The sequence below is a fragment of the Octodon degus genome, unplaced genomic scaffold (genome assembly GCF_000260255.1).
Source record: "Octodon degus isolate 3935 unplaced genomic scaffold, OctDeg1.0 scaffold00070, whole genome shotgun sequence".
In the NCBI taxonomy this organism is placed as follows: Eukaryota; Metazoa; Chordata; class Mammalia; order Rodentia; family Octodontidae; genus Octodon; species Octodon degus.
In genome coordinates, this window is record NW_004524646.1 from 5562793 (window position 1) to 5578845 (window position 16053).

At 46.7% G+C, this 16053-nt stretch overlaps 1 protein-coding gene across 1 annotated transcript in view; it reads right to left on the reverse strand.

The window, feature by feature from the left end:
- Positions 1 to 6445: 6445 nt before the first annotated feature.
- Ubr7 (ubiquitin protein ligase E3 component n-recognin 7 (putative)) overlaps positions 6446 to 16053 on the reverse strand; it is a 23480-nt gene continuing 13872 nt past the window's right edge. The window contains exons 8-11 of the mRNA XM_004635150.3: positions 15362 to 15511; positions 14417 to 14579; positions 12748 to 12809; positions 6446 to 8416 (exon numbers count right to left, since the gene is read on the reverse strand). Of these exons, the coding sequence (XP_004635207.1) occupies positions 8324 to 8416; positions 12748 to 12809; positions 14417 to 14579; positions 15362 to 15511 (468 nt within the window). The 3' untranslated portion in view covers positions 6446 to 8323. The remainder of the gene's footprint in view (positions 8417 to 12747; positions 12810 to 14416; positions 14580 to 15361; positions 15512 to 16053) is intronic.

Sequence of the window (16053 nt, forward strand, 5' to 3'; positions counted from 1 at the left end):
CATTTTAGAGATAACTATGGAGAATTAAGATAAAATCTAAACTTTCTCTGAGTTTTCTTAAAATTTTGAAAAGAAGGCTGGGCTGTAGCTCAGGGCTGTTGCACTTGCCCGTCCCTTGCAAGGCCCACAGATTTGATCCTCAGTGCCACAGGAGAGGAGGAGGAGCTAAGAGTTTCTGTCCATCCGGATTGCCTGAAACATGGTCAGGGCTGGCTCCCTTGCCTCGTGCTGGACCTTCCCTCTCAGTACAATGGGGGACTCTCAAGTCCACAAGCCCCAGAATCTAAAAAGCAGCAGAACAAGAAGACAGACACATTTTCAGCTGACCAGAAATGGGTTTTTCCTAAAAAGCAAAGACAGCAGTCCAGAGCAGAATCAAGACTGAGGGAAAAACTAGCTTGAATGGCCCACAAGGGAGTGAAGGAGAATGCTGTTCACATACATGGCTAAGCAACTGTGTTTTCATTTAATCTCTCTGAATTATATGTCGTTTCCTTTAATCCTGTGTGCATTAAGTGATGTCACTCATGCCATTTGACAAAAGAAAATCCAAACTGCAGAGATCCAGGGTGACTTGTCCCAGGTCACACAGCTATTGAATTGGCAGAACATGGACTCACCCAGGCAGTGGGGCTGCAGAACCGAAGTTCCATAATGTCTCATGTAGCATCAAGTCTGGTGGCAGGGGCAGGAGCGACTTGGCATGCAGCAGTCGTGGTTTTTCATTCGCTTGGCAGACTCTACCCAGTCTGGTTACAGCCATTGCTTGGGACAGAGGCTGAATGGGATGGCCACAGCCCTCAACGCTTGGTGAGGGAGAAGAACAGTCGGGACAGCAGGGCGAGGCGGGGAGGAGGGTCCTAGCAGGGCCGAGCCCAAGGCAGGACAGCTGAGTGCCCCGAATGCTCAGCGGGGGGGCGAAGGCCGCAGGCCCAGCTCAGCAGCCCTGGCAGGGCAGGCTAGGGATTTTCAGATTGGCCCGCATGGCAGCATGGCGGCTACTGCGCAGCTTTTGGGGGGGGGGGCATAATTAGATCTTCATGTTCCAAATCTTTGACTAATGAGCAAGAAACAGATTGAAGAGAAGCAGGAGTGGATTCTGGATGGCTGTTGGGGGCAATCCAGAGGAAGCTGCAAATAGTCAACAGAAGGCAGACACGGACTAGGGTAGGGCACAACACCCCATGATCTGGTGACTGTGTGGTACAATCCAGCTAGAGGCAAGATGACTTGAATAATGTTGATCATATTAGTTTGGAAATGACTGCCAAGCAGCCAGCCTTCAAATGGCAAGCAGATGTGCCCTGGGATCTCGGGAGGGGCCTGTGTATGCGGAAGTCCCACGGAGCCTTGGAGGAGAGGGCTGGATGAACCGAAGCAATGGATCTGGGGGAGCACTATCCTTCTCAGGCCTGCTGGTGGGCGCTGCCGGCCTAGGGCAGCCTCACAGAGAGAAAGGAAATCAGCAGAGTGGTTCTTGGTGCCAAGCCTGGACTGTTCAACAGGAAGAAATACAATCTTCAGAATAAAGAGCATAAGGTAAAGTACACAAAACTGCACATACCTGTATTTGTGGAGATGGGAGAAAGGGTAATAAACGTGTGATGAACATAACATTTTTGCAAGGATCTGTGAGGTCTATGGGGCTGAGATTTCTGTGTCCTTTCCTTTTTTTTTGTTTCTGTTTTTAGAGGATTTTTTTTTCCTGTTGACAGAACCCAGAGCTTTGAGCATGCCAAGTACATGCTATCCTACTGAGCTACACCCTCAGCCTGTGGTTCAATTTTTATATTACATATCTCTTCAAGTTAAAGGAAAAAGATTAAGGACCAGCTCCTCCAGTCCCCCACAGTGATCTGTGGCTGCTGTTCAGAGGTTTGGCAGGGCAGGGCCCCCAAGATGCTTTGGGCTGCCCACATAGGAAAGGGAGAGCTTGGTCAGAGTGGCTTGGTAGAGAAGCTGGGTGTGACGGACAGAAGTCTGAGGTCTCCATAGATGACTTAGTAGGTACCTTAGAGGTGGTAAGGACAGAAGAGTTTGTGAGGATAGAAGCTGGGCGGCGGTGTCACTATGAGACAACTCATACAGAATCATCTAGGACCTCCTGCCAGACCCCTCAGGCACAATTTGCAGACTCCACCATCCCTTGCTATAAAGCACAAAGGCAAGTGAGTTGAGATCCTTGGCTGTTTCTCAGGCAGGGCTCTCGTCCCTCTCTTGGTCACCCTATCCATGTTGCCAGTTCCTGATCACTCCTGAGGCCCTTCAGAGCCCCAAGATCCTGGCTCCTTCTGGCCTGGTCTCACTTCTCCACCATGGCTCTGTCGGTCCATGCTTAGGGATTTCTCTTTGGCAGCCACAATGGGAGTGGGTTGTGTAACTCACCTTTCACCTGCTGGCTTTATGCCAACTGCCCTTGCTTGAACTTTATGTGACGCTGATCATGTGGTTGGGTGTTTTTGTGGGCCTCACTCAATCTTGATTTCAGCTCCAGAACCTGGTGGACTTCCCATTCCTCCTACAAATCCTCAGCCATCTGCCCCATACAGACACAGACTTTCCCCCTTTCTGGAACCTTCTATCAGATGCACCAAAATTGTCTTCCACCTCCTAGACTGAACTAAATTAAAGCAATTGTTTTTCCCATTTCTCCATGTTCTGACAGACCCACCCAAACCTCCTGGGGGACCCTGGTTAGTCCAGGTGTGGTGACCCCTGAAAGACCCAAGGCATCCTCTCACCATTCCTTGGGACACCGGGGCGGTGCCCTTCTCAGCACGGCAGTCAGCTGAGCCTGCATCTGCCATGCCGGCTCTCCAGGGACTCCCTTGCAGTACTCGAGACAGGAGTGCCTGACTTCTTTTTCTCCAGTGGCTGGAGGTGGAGCAGGCTTGAGCAGCCACTGTCTGGCCCTCCTTGCTGCCCTTTGCTCCCCCTTGCACCCCTGTGGACTGGGGCAGTTTGCTTCAGTGTCCTCCTTGGTCATTAAGACAGGAGAGCTTCCCCAGACTGTTACGCTCTTGAGGGCCTGCACTGTGTACTGAGTATGTACCTTAGCTTTCCTCATAAACCTCTTTATCTGGGCATGGTGGTGCACGCCTGTAATCCCAGCACTCAGGAGAGTGAGGCAGGAGGATCTCCACAAGTTTGAGGCCCACCTGAATGACATAGTGAGACCTTGCCACAAAAACCAATATGCCTCCCACTGATACATCTTGAAGACTTCTCTGTGATGGAGTCAGTGAACCTACAGCTTACCCTGTGGTTAGCGTAAATTGAGGTCCCCTTCTCCTTTCTTTTGGAATTCATTGGACTCTCCGGTAATAACTGGGGATACCTGCCAGGCATCTGATGTTGTGAAGGGCCCTCAGTTTACTGGACTGTTGTATCATTAAGACCCTTCCGATGCCAGCTGGTATTCTTCCTGGCCGAGGTCCTCATAACAGGAACACCAGCATTCCTCACGAGCACTCATTTCTTTTCGGCCCCTTCTCTTTCACTGCCAGGAACTGAGTTGTGGCCATGGAACCTGCCCTGCTGCACTGTGGCCACTCACAAGGTGTGCTCATTCATTGTGATGACAACTTCACTGGCTAAGAACCACCTAGCAGACGAGTAAACCTCGGTGCATTGTGGTTGCTCACCCCGAACTGTAGGCTGCAAACCAAGGAGAGAAGGCCCACCCCAGATGTGGGGCATGAACCCATGGGGGTGTGGCCTGGTAGCCAGCTCACCCTGCTGCACCATCACAGAGTAAAAAGGGAGAAAAGAAGGAAGTCTGCCTTTTTCTTTGGAAGAGCCCCGTTCTTTGACGCTGCCCTTGGAAACTATACATTTCCTTCAGGCTTCCAGCACAGACCCTGCATAGACTCACGCTGAACTCTGCAGCAAGCTCCAAGGCCTTTGACTTCCTTTGTTTCTTACCTATTTTGTTTCGTTTTCCTCTGAGGCAGGGTCTCGCTATGTAGTTCAGGCTGGCCTTGGACTCAAGGCAGGAGGATCTCCACAAGCTCGAGGCCCACCTGAATGACACAGTGAGACCTTGCCACAAAACCAGTATGCCTCCCATTGATACATCTTGATTTATTTTTCTGTGGAGTCAGTGAACCTACAACTTACCCTGTGGTTAGTGTAAATTGAGGTCCTCTTCTCCTCTCTTTTGGAATTGATTGGACCCTGTCCAGTGGTAACCCAGGCTGGCCTCAAATTCACAATGATCCTCCTGCCTCAGCCTCCCAAGAGCTGGGACTACGGGCATGCACCACCATGCCCAGTTGGGCCTTTGACTTTTGACTGGTTCCAGCATGCAGATAGCTATCTTGTATTGTACTCTTCTACCTCTGATCCTGCTGGCAGCCATCATAAGCCTACCTAGTAAGTCCTTTATTTGTCCTATATAATCATATTTCTAATATTAAATTTGTTCCTTTGGTGAAGCCTAAAGATCTAATTGGGTGCTGAGTCACAAACATTCAGGTGATGCTTATGATGCAGACTGCCCCCAAGGACAAGAGAGGATTGAAAAGGGACCCTTTGCTCTATGAAGGGTGCTCATAAGAGTCATTTTTAAATGCTTAGCATGTGCTTCCTCTCACAGCTTGGTGTACAGTGTTCTAGTTTTCACCCTGATTATTTCACCAATTCAGCATCTGCCCAAAAAAAAAAAAAAAGAATCTCACTACCTGGTCACACTAATATATCCCAATATTCGCAGCTACTCAGGAGGAAGCTGAGACAGGAGGATCCCAAATTCAAGGCCAACCGGGGCACTAAGACCTTGTCTGAAAAATAAGAGGGGTGTTCTAGAGGCATTCTAATCTCAGTATCACAAAAATTCAAGCAAAGCAAAATCCCTCATCAGACTGATGACACTTAAGATGGGCTGCATCCCATCTGGCTCAGTTACCTGTTCCCTGGGGCTCCATTTCCTCACCTGCTATGCAGGAATTATAAGTGACCTTCAGCAAGCACTCAGCACCACAACCCGATCCCTACCTCACCCAGTGTTCCAACTAGGCAGATGAAGAAACAACAGCAGCAACTACCAGCCAGTGGGATCTGCAAGCAGGCCCATCCAGCCACACAGGGATCGTGGTGGCCTGCTGGAGGCCTCGGGTTTCCTCCTGCACCAGGAAGGGCTGGGTGTTGAGAGCTACCCCTCCCTTCTCCTTTCCTCAGGCACTAGTCATGAGCCCCACCTCACTGTGCTGCCACCGTCTCCCTCATCCTCCCATGCTGTGACACTCCTAGTGGACAAAGATCAGCCCCATTCCTGGGAACCTTCTGTTTGCAGCAGCACACATGTGGAAGCCGCACTGGAGTCATGCTACTTCAGGGCTTGATCCCGGGCCCCACCCCCAGTCACAGGTTAGGTGCTGGCAGAGTCCAATTTTGTTACTAAAACCAAACCAGGAGACAGAGCCTCTCTCACCCCCGGGCAACTATGATACCCTGACTTATCAGCATCTTCCCAGCCGCTCCAGCTAGCCTCTTCCCCGAGGCCAGGTCAGTGGAGTAAGTGCCCAGTTTCTGCAGATGGACACTGACTAGCTTGGCAACCTCGATCCCTCTGAGTCTTGTTTCCACATCTGAAAAGTGGGGGGGTGGGGGGGTGCACGTTACCCCTTAGGTCATGGTGAAGACTCAATGTGGTTGTGCACATGAACAGCCAGCCGTGGCAGGGACTCAGCAAGCTGGTGTGTATGCATCCTGGTGGTCATTTACCAGCCCCTGCTGGAGGGTGGTGCACAGGGAGGGCAGTTTCTGGCCTCAGCACGGAGGTCATCATGTCGGTGGTTTAATGGGGAAGGCATGGATAGGAGAGTACAATATATTTGAGTGAAACAGCTCTATGCATATTAGCAATCACAGTGTGTCAGGCCATCTCTGCATAATTAAGAGGTTACCGCAGGCAGGAAGAAGAGCGGATTCTCAGTCAGCAGCACTCTGACCCACAAAGGTGCCAGATGGGAAAGGAAATGGGCTGGCTGGAGACCTTTTCAGCTGGGCTAATGGCACCGCTTCTCAGCTGCTAGGAACCGTGAGGCCTAAGGCAGCCAAGGCAGGGGAGCTGGGAGTGGCAGGAGCCATGGGCCAGTGCCGAGGAGCGAAAGGGGGAGGGGCACCCAGAAGGGCTGTCAAGGGTGCTGTGGCAAGGCTGCGGAACAGGTGCCCTGAGAGGAAGTGGGAGATGGCGACAAGGGTGGAAAGGTCACTTTCTAGTAACCTCAGAGGGAGGCAGTATAGATGCAAGGCTAAGAATGATCAGAAAAGCAACTGCTCTGAATTAATTTTATTTAAATTTTACAGAACCTTGATTGCTGTTAAGTATGTAAGTATAAGCCCAGTAACAATTTCTACAAAAATGCATAATGCCAGAATTTCTTAAAAGCAACTAATACCATACTTTAATTTTGCATAAAACATGCATTAATTATCAACTGCCACATGTTGGCCAAAATCAGTCTCTACAAGAAGAGACAGTCCTATATGTAGTCAATAAGAAAACTAGTTGTGAACAGGTTAAAAAAAAGAGGTTTTCTGGTTAATGTAAAAGAAGGAGCAGTACTTTCAGAAACAAGCCCTTCAGCACCGGGGGGGAGCTGTACAATTGTGCTGCTCTGTGCTGCTGCCCCAGAGACCTAGTCCTGAACTGTCCAAGAAGTGAGGAACTTTCTGAGTTAAGTCAGATGCCAGGGAAGATACAAACTCAGAAGGGGATGGTGCGCGAGTGCCCAACTGGGCGGGAGGAGCTCAGTGCATCCTCAGACATCTGGAAGACTTGTTGCAGACACCCTGAGCTTTTTAACTGAGCCCTCTCCCCAAGGCCGGCTCGGGGCACACAAACGTCTCCCACAACCAGACCTTCTGGCCCCACACATTGGTCTTCAGGAGCACCTGTAATTAGGAGCCCAAACACCAGCAAGCAGGACTTGGACCATTTCTCTGAGGCCTTGACTTGTCAGAGATCTCACTGATCTTGTCTAGAGATTAGTAGGCAGTCCTGCACAGCTGCGCGGGACACCAGGGAACATAAACAGACACGTGGCCCCAAAGCCCTTAATGCTTTTGCTAAGATGCCTCAGAGTGTCACCTATCGTCAGGAAAGTCTGGGTTCCCAGAAGTGTTTTTCAGGCAGACTGAAGGGCTTTAGAGATTTCCTACCAAGTGAAAGGACTTCCCCTCAACAACAGGGTTTTATACAACATTCCATGAGGATCTTCAGAGGAAGATCTCAGTCATCGGGAAGTGGCTATGGACATTACATTTATGTACACAAACTTGTCATTCGTGCAGCCCAGGGCCTTGTTTGGAATTTCCCACAGTCTCTTCCAAGCAGGGAAGTCTCTGTCCCTGCTCACTACAAGTAGCTAAGTCAGGAACTGTGTGTCTTCAGCAGATTCAAGGGGAAAGATAATAACTTACTGGGGTTCTAACAACACTTTCATAACAGAACAGTATCAAAATAGGTCCATTTTAAATATATGCTTATGAATATCCCTGATAATATGAGGAAATCCAGAGGACTTTGTAAACCACCAAGATTTCACAGGGGTCATACCCGGTCATTTTCTAGGCAGCAAAAAGGGGCGAGTACTGGCAGACTTTTCCCAGGAAGCCCTGTGAGCACTACAGTACTAAACACTTGAGTGCCAGTAGAATTGTGAGTGAAAACTTCATTTTACTAGTAAAATTTGTAACAAAGATTTGCTTCCTCAACCCCATCATCAATCTCCCTGCCTGCGACAGACCTCCAGGACGTAAAGCAGTCTAGGCTTTAAGTTCCTAGAGCCCTGGAAGCCATGACCAAACCTCAGACAGCAGGGAGGTTGGAGAAGGGCAGGCCAGGCCGAGGAAGCTGTGACCCAAGGCACCACGATCACGGGGTGGGGACCAGAAAAGGCTCAGGGTGACAGGAAGCGAGCCTTCTGCGATGCTTGCAGAGGGGCTGGAAGGCATCAGCTCTGCGGTGAAAGACCAACATTCGGAAGTTAAGGAACAAATCCTTTTAAAAGAAATCAATTTTCTTTCTCAAAACTGAATCAAACTTCTTAAAACTTAGAAGCAGAAAACCCTGGGTATCCGGGGGGTGGAGAGCTAGTCTGGGGAATGAGCTGCATTTAGTGGAGTTAAAGAAGGACGCTGGCTGTGAGATCAGCACACCCACTCTGGCCACTGAAGTGAAGGAGAAGGAAAGAGGCTGGAGCAGGAGGGGGCCTCTCGCAGAGGAGGGCAGGGGGCCAAGTGTGAGAAGCGCCCCTTTTATTCCTGGAACAGTAAGTGGCATTTCACTGGTTTGAATGAGGGAGCTCCATACTTCACTCTAGCTGCAGTAATACTGCATCCCATCTACTCTTCTTCTCTTTTTTGACTGAAATTCTTCAAAGAACTGCTGAATGTCCTCTCTCTTGACAATCTGTTAATGAAAAACACCAGGAAAGAAAACCAATTATAGAGTGATAAAAAAAACTGTAACATTCGCAAACAAGTTAAACAACATTACTGGCAAAAATTACAGATATTCCTTAACTTACGGACTTAAAGAGTTTTTGTTTTGTTTTGTTTTTGCGGAACTGGGGATTGAACTAGGCCCTTGCCAAGCGCTTATTCTACTGAGCTATCTCCCCAGCCCCTTAATATGTTTGTTTCTTTGGTTTTCTTCCATTTATGTATTTGGTACAGGGTCTCACTACGCAGCTCAGACTTGTAGTGATCCTCCTGTTTCCAGCCTCCCCAGCGCTGGGATTACAGGTGTGCACCACCATGCCCAGACTCGTTCACCGGCTCAGCAGGGGCAAGCTGGACCGGGATGACTTATGGACTTATGATGGAGTTGTATCCCAGATGAGCACACTGTAAGTTGAAAATATCCTGAACTAAAAATATATTTAGCACACATGACCTACCAAATACAGAGAGCTCAGCAACACAGCACACCGTGGCGGTGTTCCCAGTGGTAACTGGGAACTCTACAGCTGGCTGTTGTGAACACTGCCTACTTCAAGAGAAAGGACCTAACCACAAATTGCTAGCCTGTGGAGAGAGCCAAATTCACAATTCAAAGTAGTTTCTACTCAATATGTATCACTTTTGTACCATGGCAAAAAAAACTTAATCGAACCATGATATACTAAAGTCCTCTGCTTTAATGTGTAATTAACTCACGGCCTTGATTTTTAGAAGGGAGCATCCAGGCTCACAGAGCTGGCGGGCTGAGTCACACAGCTACGCTGTGGAGCAAGTTCAAAGCTTAGCTTCCATCAGCTGCCTCAGCTCCCCACACGAAATGGGATAAAAAGCAGCACCTATCTAACAGCGCCACGTGAAGACAGCTTTGAGCTGGGAAAGCACTGCCGACAACACAGTCCCGCCATGGTCCCAAGGAAGCATGGCGGCGTCAGCACACAGGCTGAGGCCCTGAAAGGCCTCCTGGGACCTCTGTGCTCTCGTCATACCATAGCTGTGAGGAATGTCCTTCCACACTATAAAGTCACTTGCAGAAAACAATCCTGCTTGGACACTGCACAGTCTTCCTCACTGACATTCTAGAGTACTTTTGTTTTTTAAAATTTTATTTTGGGGCTGGTGAGATGGCTCAGTGGTCTAAAGCACCTACTTAGAACAAGCTTAGCAACCCCCAGCACCACATGCCAGCCAGCCCCGCCCCCTGGTGGGCTGAGCTGGACACACACACACACACACACACACACACACACACACACACACACACACACATATACAAATAAATAAAATTTTTTTTAAAAATTTTATTTTATTTATTTGGTACAGGGTCTCACTGCACAGCTTGGACTTGTGATCCTCCTGTTCAGCCTCCCTAGCACTGGGATTACAGGTGTGCACCACCACCTGTTCTCTGTGGTGACACATGTGACTGGGCGTGGGGCTGGCGCAGCATGGGGTGCCAGGGATAGAACCCTGGTCCCTGAGCTTGCCTAAGTAGACGCTTAGTCCACTGAGTTATCTCCGAGGCCCAGTATTTCTGTTTTCTAAAGAAAAAATAAGACCCATACATTTCAACTTCTTCAAGAGGTGAAATTAAAGATGTCTGCTATATAAACACAAAAATAATAGGGGAAAAAACTATAGAACCTCTTGTTTCAGTAAATCCACTCTGCCATGCCAGCCCCACTCACGCTGAGACAGCAATTGAGACTGGGCATGGTGGGGCACGCCTGTAATCCCAGTTCTTGGGAGGCTGTAAACAGGCAGATCACTATGAGTCTGATCTAGTAGTAAGAACCTGAACACCCTGTAGAACCTTCCCTAAAATACAAAGAGGAAAAAAACAAAAAATAGTAAATCCACTCTGCAATAAAAATGATAAATTTTTCTTCTACTTTATGGGAAAAAGAATTTAGAGTATTATACAAAGGTGGTAACGATATAAGCAAACTAAATATTAAAAATAAGAAAAAATGAAAAGAAAATATGAACTGAAAAGGGCTGGCCAAACAGCTCAGAGGACTAAAGCACCTGCTTAGACAGGCGCAGGGACTGGGGTTCAGTCCACCCACATGCTATGTCCTCCTGACCCCTGCAGCGCACTGAGACGGCAACTGAGACTGGGCGTGGTGGTGTACGCCTGTAATCCCAGCACTGGGGAGACTGAAAAAAGGAGGAGCACTATGAGTCTGATCTGTGTAGTGAGATCCTGTGGTCCCTGTATTAAAACACATAAAATAAAATTAAAAAGCCAAGCCGGAACAATCTAGGGACCGTGCTCACACCAAGGGGGAGTCTATACCAGCTGATCGGTTAGAAAGCTCTCTAGCAAGCATTATAAAGACAGCTTTATTAATTTTCTTTTAATTACAACAGTGACAGATGTGTACTGGTAAGAAAGGATGGTGGGGTGGGCAAGTAAATAAAAAGAAGATGTGAATACTTGTGAGTAGAAGGGAAAAGGAGAAGCCAGGGAGCTCAACCCACCCACACGCAGGGACACCCGCCCTCCCTTCCCTGGCAGGGAGCACTGCTGCCTGGCTGTGACTCAGGGCAATGCCACCTTCCTTCCTAAAGGTGAACAGGCTGGTATGTGGCATACACCTCAGGAAGCTAAGGCAGGAGAAAGGCAACAGCTCGAGGCTGGTCTGGGCTACTATACTGAGTTCCAGGCCAGCCTCAACTGCAGAGCAAGACCCTGTCTCAAAACAAAACAAATAAAATAGCTTTTTAATTCTCAAAATAAAAGACCTCTGTCAGCACTCTGCTACACAGCAGTAGATGATACACCAGCTTCACAAGCACCATGAAGGAAACTGCTGGCCAACTAATAAGGAACTCAAACTCGAGGATTTGGGTCTGGAAAGCTAACACCACAGCCGGAAGTAAGGAGGCTAGAGGCTCAGGAATCTACAATCACAAAGTGCTAATAAACAAATGTTTAGCAGTTTGTTTTTTCATTTTTATTTTTTTGCGGTACCAGGGATTGAACTCAGGGCCTTGTGCTTGCCAGGCAAGCGCTTATTCTACTGAGCACTTATCTCATGAAGCATCTGTCTCTATTTGGTTATAAGATTAAACCCTGAGAGCCACCAGGAGGAAATGTGTTCTAGGCCCCAAGGCTGGAGAGCTAAAAGCTCTGGTGCTGCATGCAATGGGTGGAGCCTACAAGTCCCCCAACATTCTCAGCCAAGGTGCAGAGTAGAAATGCTAATGAATAAACAATATATCATTTCATTGCTTTGTCTCAAAGTTTATAGTTTCTAAATGTCACTTTATAGTCAGATGCAAAAGTTAAATAAAAGACAGTTAGTCTGTTATCTGAGAACATCTAGAACTTAAAATTATCCCCAGAATCAAAGCTAAAGGTCTGAGTTCTGGCTATAGCAGAGCAAAACTTTTAACTGTTTATAATGACAGTCTTAGGCTATGAGGAGACAGGTTAATTTTTGTTCTGTACCTGCCTGTGGAAGACAGAAAGGTATTTTTTTTAAAAAAATCTGTCACAAACATATGTAAAAGACTAAGAAGTACTTGTAAATTTCTCTGGAACCCTATTTAAAACATGAGACATTCTAGACTCTACCTTAAAACTGTAGGGTTTTTCTTTTTTCTTTTTTTGGCAGAACTGGGGTACTGAACTCAGGCCCTTGCACTTGCCAGGGAAGTGCTTATTCCACTGAGCCATCTCCTCGGCCCAATATAACATTTTGTCCTTTTTTTTTGGTGGTACCAGGGATTGAACTCAGGACCTTGAGCTTGCCAGACAAACACTTGTAGGTTTTCTTAGAAGAGAAATTTTTAGTCCCCAGTAGAACTTAGGACCCAGAAAGTAGATCTGCTTTGAAATCTTCCTGGCCGGCCACCCCCACCCCAGGATCCTTACTTCAGGGCTGGGACACACGGTCGGGATGCAGTCAGAACTGGGTTCGCAGCTTCTTCTCCGCCACAGATGCTCTTCCAGACCTGCCTGCACCACCCACAGCCCTTCTGACCACCAGAGGTTGGTAAGGCCTCCTGTCACGTCCGTGGGGGTTCACTGCTCCCTACTCATGTCTCCTAGCCGGCCAAGAGCGCTTAGTTTCCACCTTACACTCGTAAGGACACTATGACTTTTATCCTAGTTGTGCCCTGTGGTGCTAGGGATGGAACCCAAGGCCTCACTCCTGCCACACATGGGCTTTACACTCCCAACTCCTAGACTGAACTTCTTGAACCATCTAAGAAAATAAGCAGTCTATTAAAAATGTAAAAGGCTGTGATTAAGATTCTTTCACAACATACCGTGCCTTCATCAGCAAATCTCTTCAGATAGTCTTTCAGTTCGCTCTTCAAGTCATTGTATTCTAAATAAAACCACAACAGCACTTGAAATTTAGGTAAGTCACTTGCTTTTAAAATAAAATATTTATTTGCCATTGGCAACTGAATATGTTAAATAGTTTAAATCAAATTTTTCTTCAGTGAAACCTGCATAGAAACATGCTCCCATTTTTTTTTCTTTCAGGAACTGAATTCAGAACTTGTGCTTGTCAAGTAGGCACTGTGCCAGAGCTACATCCCCAGCCCAATGTTCCCAATGTCTTACAAATACTCTGAACTTCCTACTTTTTTCTCTTAAAACAAACAAACAAACAAAAAGAAACCACCCAAAATCAGAGATATCTTCACTCCTATAAAGATCAGCGACTAGTTTTTTGGTTTGCTTTATTTTGGTGGAACCGGGGATTGAACTCAGGCCCTTGAGCTTGCCAGGGAAGCGCTTATTCTACTGAGCCATCTCCCCGGCCCCCCAGCGAATAGTTTTTTAAAGGGTTTCCTATTTCTCTGGAATTCTAGTGCTTGAAATAAACTTGGACTCATTAAACATTAAGTTTTTAGGGCTAGCCTGATAGCTCATCAGACTAAAGTGCCTGCTTAGGCAGAGCGCAGTGGCCAGGGTTCAATCCCTGGCGTGCCATGCCAGCCCCGCCCCCAGGGCACACTGAGCTGGTGATTGAGACTGGGCGTGGTGGTGTGCCCCTTTATAGGAGTGAAGATATCTCTGATTTTGGGTGGTTTCTTTTTGTTTGTTTGTTTTAAGAGAAAAAACGTAGGAAGTTCAGAGTATTTGTAAGACATTGGGAACACTGGGCTGGGGATGTAGCTCTGGCACAGTGCCTACCTGACAGTGCTTTGGAGGCTGAAAACAGGAGGATCACTACAGTTCCGATCTACGTAGTGAGACCCTACAGACCCTGTATCCCTGTACTAAATGCATTACAAAAAAAAAAAGGTTTAAAATTCATTCACTCAACAGTTTACACTATGCATGAGGCACTTTGAGAGCTACAAAAATGCATGTGCTAGGATCAAAAAAGCTTTCAGTCCAATAAGGGTAAAAGGAAAAACTCTACAAATTATAAATAAAAGAGGAAAAATAACGCCATGAAAGGGACACAAGGTGGTGGGGTCCAAGTGGAAAATGGCTGGGACAGAAGCTCTGAAATAAGCTGGCCACGCTGGGCTGGGGAAAATGAAGAAAGCCACAATTAAGGGGTGAGGGAGAGCTTTCCTCCCAGCGGTTTCCTGTGAACCACTAATGCAAGCTCTAGAACTGTCAAAATGATGACATGCTTTGCTCAAAAAAATGACATATAATGCTCAGTGAAAATTATCTGTATGGATGGAAAAAATTTGCTATAATTCTGTATTTATATATCTATCCTTAATCAAAATAGTACAAACTGTGGTTTCTCAAACATGTAATTCTTTTAGCACAAAACACTAGTCCATGGTACTCGGAGCCAAATACTCAGCAACATTCAAATCAAGCAACAGTTGAGCCCCAGTACACAACTCAAAATTTGAATTTTCTTTACCTAAAATTGGAAATAGGCACTTTTTACCTTCTTTCACATTTTTTACACAGTGAAATAAATGTTATGAACTTTTTCACACACACAGTACTAACCACAAATGAGCTCCACTTGCTGGACTCTATTCATGCTGTTAAGGGTATCCATTAAAGGGTCCCTCCTCTCGGTTGCCTGGTCAATCTTGCCTTTGTTCTCGTAAGCCAGAACCGTGTCATATTCATCTGTCAGGAACAGGACATCTAGATCGCCATACATTTTCTTTAAAAAATAAAACCAGTTTCCCCATTAGAACTGCATATCATTTTCAGAAAGTCAGTTTCATGGGAACTTTTTTTTTTTTTTTTTTTGCGGAACCGGGGATTGAACTCAGGCCCTTGTGCTTGCCAGGCAAGCGCTTATTCTACTGAGCTATCTCCTCGGCCGGCCCTCATGGGAACTTCTAAAATTTATTTTTAAATTAACACCTAGAAAAATGGTGATCTTCTTAGCATAGAGTTGCTTGAAGAATTTCTATTGTTTCCTCTGGACCTTTTTCAACAATCTCCCAACTTCTCAGTGGATGCCGTATGGTCTATGAGGTCCTTATTTAAAAACCACTCACTCAGCCATATATAGTACCCCTGCCTGCAATCAAAGTTAACTGGGAGGCTGAGTCAGGAAGATCATGAATTTCAACAGTGAGATTTAGTCAAAAGAAAGAAAGATCTTTTATAAACTCATATTTTCCATTAAAAGATAAGTGAACAAAATTTCCTATATAATACTACATAATTTGTGTTTTCTGTAATAATTCAGGTACAAAAATTTGCTTAACAGAAAAAATTTGAAAAAGCCAGGCATGGCAGCACATGCCTATAATCCCAGCATTCAGGAGGCTGAGGTAGGAAGATCCTGCGATGAGTTTTAGGCCAGCCAGGGCTACACAGGGAACCCCATCTCAAAAGACTGAAAGGAAAAAAAGTCCCCTACATTCCTACATCAGTTCTATAAATATACTTTTCAGTGCGCCAAACATACAGGTACCCACCTCAGCCACTTACCATGCAGCCTTGGCAGGTGCATAACTTGCCACGCCAGTCCAAGGGCCAGTAGGTGGCAGTGTCTTTCTTCACAAAATGCTTGGCTTTGAGCTCCTGAAGTTTGCAGCCAGATTGTGATTCTGTGTTGAAGTTTTGATTCTTAAGCACCGTCTGAAATAAAAGTTGTTTTTGAAGTTATCCCATTTTTTATAGACTCTATAAGGTATGGGATAATGGCACTGAGCCAAGGCGTCTTTGCACTGAGCTGCATCCCCATTCTTCTTCCTTTTTCTTTGAGACAGGATCTCCCTAAATCACCTAGGGAGGCTTCAACACAGGATTCTCCTGTCTCAGCCTCAGACTGCTGGAATTACAGTATGCACCAATGTGAACAGCTAAAGGGATTTCATTTGACAAAGAACACAACAGAAGGGATGGCCAGATAGGGCCAGATAGCTCAGCAGACTAAAGCACCTGCTTAGACAGATGCAGAGACCGGGTGTGATCCCGGAGCACACTGAGACTGGGCATGGTGGTGTGACCCTGTAATCCCAGCTCTTGGGAGGCTGAAAACAGGAGAATCACTACGAGTCCAATCTGTGTAGTGAGACCCTGTAGATCCTGTACTAAAATACATTAAAAAAAAAAAAAGGGGGGGCTGGTGAGATGGCTCAGTGGTCTAAAGCACCTACTTAGAACAAGCTTAGCAAAGC